Here is an 8,615-nt window from a genome sequence, read left to right as displayed (position 1 = left end):
TAAATTTTTCATAGGTTTGTAGGTACAGATATCTGTTGTGGCCGTTCTTGGCCATTTTTACAAGGCTTTTTTAATAGTGTTCATATCGATATCGGAATTATATCGTATCGACCGAAATTAAGAAATATATTGTGATTCAAATTTTGGCCATATCGTCCGTCCAGCCCTACTTAACCAATCACATTACAGCCTTGACGTCATTCAATTTCAAGTTGTGCGACATTCATTCGCCGTTTATGGATACCATAGGAATGAATGAGAAATGCCGGAAACTGAATCCCACCCGTCGCAAAAAAGTCAGTGACTTCACTTATAAAACGAATTTTTTTTCCAGTGTTAACTCTAAAAATAGTTAAATCCAAGAGTATTGCTTAGTGTAAAACATGTTGGAGATTAGCTGATAGGCTGTCGATTCATTAAATGATAAGCTGTTTCCTCTAAAAAGCTGTTTATTCAGCGTAGTGAAGCTTCTCCTCCAGTGACGTACATAAAAAAATATATATAAAATTTAAACAGCCTCTAGTCTCCTTTCCCACGTACTGGCAAACCAGAAGCGTTAGCATTAGCCGTTATGCTTTTTTGGCTAAAGGTTACAGGCTTGCCTTCTAGTGGCTTTGACACTTCTTAATTAGGTATTGCAACAAAATGCCATTGAATCTCTTCTGAAGACAGTCAGAACCTTCAGAGGTACATTTAAATAATTCATTCATATATCCATTTGTATAATTCCCTTAGCACTCTTTTAAAACCTCCCAGCTTTCCGCCATGTTTTCACACAAATCGAAACTACTGTTACTTAAAACTGCTTTATGCTGGACAATATTTATTTATCCAGAGTTGTTCAAATCGCGGTAATCGAATACGATTTTAATGAGAATTCAAATATGAAACAGTAATACTAACCGTGGGGAATTTTATCATGATTTATCGTCAAACCGGTAATTGTTTCATCCCTAGTTTCTACTGCAATACATTGCTGAAATATAAACATTTCAACACAGGCTGTAATAATTTATTACATTATTTCATATTAGATAATAAAGACAACTGGTTATATATGAATATGAAATATAGTGCATATATTTAGTAAAAAAAAAAATTGAAAATTAATTTTTTTCAGCTAACTAAAAAGTTTATGGACGCTGAATGGCTTTCCTGAGGTAAATGTAACATTACATTACATTGTTTACAAGCAGTTTTATTAACACTGATTCAGCGATTACATGATAGATTTCATAAAGTTGTACTGGTTCTTTTAACATTCCTTCTGATGTTCATTCATGTTTATTTTGTGCTATAACTAGTAATAAAGAGGAAGAGACGAAGATGTACTGATGTGGCTACACTGATCTGTTACGCCACAAAGAGTGTCAAAAGTTTTTGGTTGAACTTTGTGATCAAACTGACAGGATTTGAAAGCTGAGACTTTGTTTCATATCAAAAGTAACAAAGCACAAAGCTTATTGCGATTAATGGATGGCAGGTCTCCACAAACAAGAGGTTCACGCATGAAAATAGCATAGACTTAAAAGATCTTGGTTCATTAAAATGAAAACCGATTCAAAACGAGAAATCGATATTGCGCTAATTAAACGACACCGTTTTGGTCAATTTCAGCCATCCAAAACTTCCTGCCGATACCAAAAATGTATTTCAATGAGATTTCAGTGCATCACTACTTTATTTTGCCTTTAGTAAGCTGGCTGTAGCTTACTAGTGCTCTAGTGAACTGTTAGATATTCTTTCAAGAGGACTGTACCACTCTCTCCGGCGTGAGGGAGTTGATCCATTTCTCGATGAGAACCTCCATGTAGTTCTCGGTGAAGTGCTTGCCCTCCTGCTGCTGTTTGAGGCGGATGAGTCGGGAGGCGTAGCGCCGTTGCCATTCTGTCAGCTCCTCCTGAGAGTGAGCCGAGGTGCACTGAGCTCCGTACCGGCACAGACCCTGCTCTAAAAACCTAACAGTAACCAGCAAAACAGCACATTACAATCCATCAACAAAGAAAGCAGTGCTGAAAATCAACTCTATTTGCTGACAGGACTAGTGTACCTTTTACACAATGTGTACTCCTCACTACTAGTGACCCCTCGAGGAGGAGGACGAAACTGCCAGCCTTCCTGAACATCTGTCCAGAGAACATCACAAAGAAAGAAAGAAAGAGGAAAGACTGATAGATAGCGTGTCAGTGCAAACACCCAAGCTCACATAAGAGCTAGAATATCAGAGATGAAAAAGGATCCTGGATGCATTGTGAAACTGAAGTGGAACTCACCCTCCTCGTTCTCTTCAACCAACTCTGATGCCATTTCACTCCTCACAGCCTGCAATTGAGACCACCCTTGTGATTCATACGCAAACACACGCACTATTCTCTAACATGTCTCTTAGTCATGCACAAAATCTGTGGTGAGAGGTACTAGTTCTTGAAACCTGAAAGTCATTTGAAGGCAAGGGTTAATGTTTTCACAGAGAAATGAAAACGCAAGTGACGCTGACTGTGCGTAAAGCCTTTAAAGGGGAGGTCTAATGCGATTCTGACTTATGCACACTATTAAAAGAGTCGGTTTCTCATGCTAAACGAGACCAACGTCTCAAAACACGAGTTAGACGTATGACGGAGTATTTCTGTGCCAAATACACTCCTTCAGGGCTCGTATAAGTTACGGAAAGTTTTTTTCTCGAGTATGACCCTGTATGACGTCATAAAAGGCGGGATTCCTTGTATGGGCACTTCTCCCGGAGGAGAGCTCGCACACAAAAGCTGCGAGTGCTCGGGACTCTTTAGCTCCGCCCACGGCACGCCTCCAGGAGCTCGACTGTTTTTGGAGGGAAGCATAAAGCTGTATCTGGCTTTTATTAATCTGATCAAACTAAACAACTCTTTGGCGATATGAAGGATGCAATACTACTCTATAGGTATATTAACATGAGTCTGGCAGAAACTGTGTGTGTCCCCTTTAAGAATGGGTAATATAAGAAACAATCACAGTAAGACAAACTGACCTCTATTTCTGAGAGGAGCCTCTTCAGTCTTGTCATGTCTTTAGTCATGATCCCATTCTATGACAACCAAAATGCATTTGTAAATTTTAGCAAATTAAAAGGTAAGAAGTTTACAATATAACGTTAACAGCACAACTATAAAATGTAGAACAAAACTGTAAAGCTTACAGAGCTCCAAAAGCTGAACACACAATTGTAAAGTTGAGCAAATCTGAAGTTTACAGAGCAATTGTAAAGTTTGCAGCACAACTATATAAGTTAAAAGCAAATTCTAAAGATTACAGAGCCCCTAAAGCTGAATGCACAACTGTAAAGTTTAACAAATCTGAAGTTTACAGAGCAATTGTAAAGTTTGCAGCACAACTATAAAATGTAGAATAAAACTGTAAAGCTTACAGAGCTCCTAAAGCTGAATGCACAATTGTAAAAGTTTAGCAAATCTGAGATACAGATATACAGAGCAATTGTAAAGTTTGCAGCACAACTATATAAGTTAAAAGCAAATTGTAAAGATTACAGAGCCCCTAAAGCTGAATGCACAATTGTAAAGTTTAACAAATCTGAAGTTTACAGAGCAATTGTAAAGTTTGCAGCACAACTATATAAGTTAAAAGCAAATTGTAAAGATTACAGAGCCCCTAAAGCTGAATGCACAATTGTAAAGTTTAACAAATCTGAAGTTTACAGAGCAATTGTAAAGTTTGCAGCACAACTATATAAGTTAAAAGCAAATTGTAAAGATTACAGAGCCCTTAAAGCTGAATGCACAATTGTAAAGTTTAACAAATCTGAAGTTTACAGAGGAATTGTAAAGTTTGCAGCACAACTATAAAAGTTAAAAGCAAATTGTAAAGCTTACAGGGAACTTGGTTGAGAGCAAAATTGTACAACTGAGAACAAAATTGTAGTTTAAAGCACAAATGCAAAGTTTATAACAAACTGTAGAATTTTGTACAAAATTGTAAAGCTTTCAGAGCACCTAAAGTTGAGAGGAAGAAAATTGTAAGGTTTAAAGCTAAATTTAAAGTTTATTGTCCAATTGTAAAGCTTGCTCAAAAATAAATCTTAAACGTCTCTAAGGTTTGGAGAAAAACTGAAGTTTACAGAGAAACTAAAGTTGAGAGCAAAATTGTTTAACAGTGTAAAGTTTACAGCACTACTTTGTGGAGTGAAACTGTAAAACTTTACAAAGCAACTAAATTTGAGAGCAAAATTTGATCGTTTAGAACAGAGCTGTAGTTTACAGCACAGCTGTAAACGTTAGAACAAAAACAGTCAAGCTTACAGAAAACTTAGTTGAGAACAAAACTATCGTTTAGAGTGCAAATGCAAAGTTTACAGCACAAATGTAAAATTCAGTGCAAAACTGTAAAGCTTTCAAAGCACCTAAAGTTGAGAGGAAGAAAATTGTAAGGTTTAGAGCAAAATTAAAAAGTTTATAGTCCAATTGTAACGTCTCTAAGGTTTGGAGAAAAATCGAAGTTTACAGAGAAACTAAAGTTGAGAGCAAATTTTTTTTACAGTGTAAAGTTTACAGCATAATCCAAAATGTCTTTCATTAAAAGTAACTAATGTAGATAGTTAACTAAAAGCCATATAAAAGCTTTTACAAGCCTGATCAAATCTGAGATGCATATCATGATGTCAATTTGAAACGCAATACATCAAGCTAGCTCATTTGGAAAGGAATTGTGAGTTGGTTTACCAGTGGTTCTCCATAGAGTGCTTTAGAGAGAACACTGCACACTTCCCGTAAGCTTCCATCCAGCAGCATACTCTGAAGACCTGCCCTGAAACTGCCATCTCCCTTCCCCAGCTCCTCAGCAAACACTACGAGAACAAACACACCAACACAGCCAAGTGATCAAACCAGCACACACACAGACGAGACATCCCATAATCCTGAGCCGTCTGATGCAAGGCATGGTTCTACTTGAGTGCCTTTTATCCAATTTCACAGGCATCGCAATTTTGATACATCATACTATTTTATGTTTCATATTGTTAATAAGATTATTTACACTTCTACTACAATATAATTATTTTTTAGAGATGAGCAAATTATGGCATTGATAAATAAATAAATAAATAAAGATTAAAGGGACAGCTCCCCCAAAAATGTAACTTATGTTATCATTACCCTCGTGTTGTTCCAAACCTGTATGAACTTCTTTATGACAGTTAACGGTAGCCATTGACTTCCACTGTTTTTTTTCCCTCCTTCTCCATATTATGGAAGTCAATGGCTACCGTCAACTTTTTGGTTACCAACATTCTTCAAAACATCTTCTTTTGTGTTCAACAGGAGGAGGAAATTCATAAAAGTTTGGAACATCATCACGGAAATGATAACAGAATTTTCATTTTTGGGTGAACTATCCCTTTAAAAAGCGTTTACACAGATGAACGGTTCAGCCTGAAAGAACCATACAGCACCAAAAGTACTAACAGTGGCCAGCTGTAAATCTTGCATAATGATAGTTTGTTTTAGTTTTTTCATCTTACCATGCTTGCAGTCTTCATCAGCCTGATCGTAGTCTTTCTGTTGAATCATAAAAAGCACAAATCGTTTGTTAATTTTCCACCCTCCTAATCTAAAACTATCAGCTATGGGGTGTAAAAATAACTAAGAAATTATAGTGAAAATTATAGGCACTGTGAAAGGTCCACATTAATTCATACTTGAGCACTTAAAGCAATAATGTAAACTACTCTTTGTTTTTGAAATGTACTTGTAAAAATCAATAGAAGATCACTGAAGATTTTCTCAGCAAATTAACTTCGACCTGTATAATAACCATTTTTCTTTATGTTTTGACTTCATAGAACTTTAGGACACAGCAAACGTTCCTGAAACCTTTCACCTGAAACAAACTCGGCAGACACTAGCTTTATAGCTGTTTGACTCTTGAACCTAGTTGTTTAGAGACTAACAATTGAGTTTGCACTCAAGCTCATCTTCAAATGACGGTTTTATCTTTTCATTAAAAACACTGTAGTTGATTTTTGCAAAGAGACAAGGCAGGAAATTAATACACATCACCAGACAAATGGGAGTTTTATTTTAAAGTGGGCTTTTTTTTTGGTTAAGTAACAGTGATAAACAGTAAATAAAAGTCTGTAAGGTGCCTATCTGATTGGCAGTGTAGGTATGAGCTGATCTTCTGTGTTGCTTTGTCACTTACGTCTTCATAAACACCACAAAAAGGAAAAGCTATAAAAGAAACGAAAAACATGGATGTGTTTCTATGCTATGACGTGCAGCCTCACCAGCTGGAGTCGTGCTGCTATGCGATAGAGCAGGGCACGCTTTCGGAGGAAGGCCGTGCTGGGGGTCGGGGTCTGGGGCCCGATGGCCAGCAGGGCCTCTGTGCTGTGAGCCGCTGCCGCCTCATACTCCTGCCTCACTAATGATCCAATGGCCTCGTCACATGACTTCTGTGGCCTCCTGTCCTCCATGACTCTGGGACAGAGTTTCTGTCATGGGAAATACAAAGGGTTAATCACCTCAAAATGGTTGTATTTGTGAGCCTGGAGCACAAAAGCAGTGTTAAGTCGCTGGGGTATATTTGTAGAAATAGCCAAAAATACAGTGCATGGGTCAAAATTATACATTTCTCTTTTATGCCAAAAATCATTAGGATATTAAGTAAAGATCATGTTCCATGAAGATATTTTGTAAATGTCCTACCGTAAATATATATAAACTTCATTTTTGATTAGTAATATGCATTGCTAAGAACTTCATTTGAACAACTTTAAAGATGATTTTCTCAATATTTAGATTTTTTTTGCACCCTCAGATTCCAGATTTTCAAATATTGTCCGATCCTAACAAACCACACATCAATGGGAAGCTTATTTATTCAGCTTTCAGATGATGTATAACTCTCAATTTCGAAAAAATGACCCTTATGGCTGGTTTTGTGCTCCAGGGTCACATACATCTGCAATATATTTTCTCTTCACTTTATTATTTTTGCTCCAAGTCTTTTAATCAGGTGTGTATGTATTGTTACATAATGCCGTGACATTCAGATTTTAAGTGCACAACTTTAAAGATGATTTTCTCAATATTTAGATTTTTTTTGCACCCTCAGATTCCAGATTTTCAAATATTGTCCGATCCTAACAAACCACACATCAATGGGAAGCTTATTTATTCAGCCTTCAGATGATGTATAACTCTCAATTTCGAAAAAATGACCCTTATGGCTGGTTTTGTGCTCCAGTGTCACATACATCTGCAATAGATTTTCTCTTCACTTTATTATTTTTGCTCCAAGTCTTTTAATCAGGTGTGTATGTATTGTTACATAATGCCGTGACATTCAGATTTTAAGTGCAACTAATGTCTCTTTTAATTTGGAATTAAGCCGTTGCTCTAGATTTTCAAATGTACGATTATTATTCAAGGCAGAAACGACTATAAAAGCAGCCGAAGACGCAAAGTATGTTTATCTGAAGAACTGTAACTTGCTGAACCACATAAAATGGCATTCAAATACAGATTTTCACACCGGTTGCACTGGTTTGCGCAAATACTGCTGTAGTGTGGTGTCATTTTCCCTTTTCTGTAATAATTAGGTCACAGCTGTAACGTCCATCTGGGCTGAGTTAGCCGAGGCTGCCGTGAATGCTTTTTCCACATTGTTTTTTGGTTTGAGCGAATGCTCCAAAAATTGCATTCCAAGCAACTAAACCAAAATCCCACTAATCTCGAAGCAATATTATATATCTGATGACCAGCATATGAGAAGACACCAGCAACATTTCGGCCAAAATTACACTTCAGTTATGGGTATAACTTTATACTATCAAATTAAAATAATAGTAAATTTAACAAAAATATTACTGCTATAGTATTTTGCACATTTATTTTTTGGTCTTTTCATGGCTTTATTTTGACAGGACAGTAGAGATTTAACAGGAAAGCATAAGGCAAAGAGAAGGGGATCGGCAAAAGAACTCGAGACTGGAATCAAACTCAGGTTATTAGCAATAACTGTATCGTCGTTGATATCTGTATAATGTCCAGTTTCCATGTGTAACACACACACACACAGTCTCGCACACACACACACACACACACACACACTGTCCCGCACACACACACTGTCCCGCACACACACACACACTGTCCCGCACACACACACTGTCCCGCACACACGCACACACACACACAGTCTCACACACAGATTCCACGTGTAACACACACACACACACACTCGCACACACACACACACACACACACACACACACACACACACACACTGTCCCGCACACACACACTGTCCCGCACACACGCACACACACACACAGTCTCACACACACACAGTCTCACACACACACTGTGAGAGAGTGTGTGTGTGTGTGTGAGAGAGTGTGTGTGTGTGTGTGTGTGCGAGACAGTGTGTGTGTGTGCGAGAGTGTGTGTGTGTGAGTGTGTGAGAGACACTCTCGCACACACACTCTCGCACACACACACTCTCTCGCACACACACACTCTCTCACACTCACACACTCTCTCTCACTCACACACTCTCTCACTCACACACACACACACTCTCACACACACACACACTCTCTCTCACACACACACCCACTCTCG

The 8,615-nt window shown here is 37.8% G+C and overlaps 1 protein-coding gene across 1 annotated transcript in view; it reads right to left on the bottom strand.

Annotated features, from left to right (window-relative positions):
* The window catches only part of LOC107565856 (probable helicase with zinc finger domain), a 63,699-nt gene that overhangs the window by 52,293 nt on the left and 2,791 nt on the right, over positions 1-8,615 (bottom strand). The window contains exons 2-8 of the mRNA XM_016251143.1: positions 6,275-6,481; positions 5,510-5,546; positions 4,710-4,834; positions 3,005-3,061; positions 2,274-2,322; positions 2,051-2,126; positions 1,760-1,958 (exon numbers count right to left, since the gene is read on the bottom strand). Of these exons, the coding sequence (XP_016106629.1) occupies positions 1,760-1,958; positions 2,051-2,126; positions 2,274-2,322; positions 3,005-3,061; positions 4,710-4,834; positions 5,510-5,546; positions 6,275-6,463 (732 nt within the window). The 5' untranslated portion in view covers positions 6,464-6,481. The remainder of the gene's footprint in view (positions 1-1,759; positions 1,959-2,050; positions 2,127-2,273; positions 2,323-3,004; positions 3,062-4,709; positions 4,835-5,509; positions 5,547-6,274; positions 6,482-8,615) is intronic.

Source organism: Sinocyclocheilus grahami, unplaced genomic scaffold (genome assembly GCF_001515645.1).
Source record: "Sinocyclocheilus grahami isolate Dianchi unplaced genomic scaffold, SAMN03320097.WGS_v1.1 scaffold1032.1, whole genome shotgun sequence".
NCBI classification, from domain to species: domain Eukaryota; kingdom Metazoa; phylum Chordata; class Actinopteri; order Cypriniformes; family Cyprinidae; genus Sinocyclocheilus; species Sinocyclocheilus grahami.
This window is presented reverse-complemented; position numbering and strand designations above follow the sequence as displayed.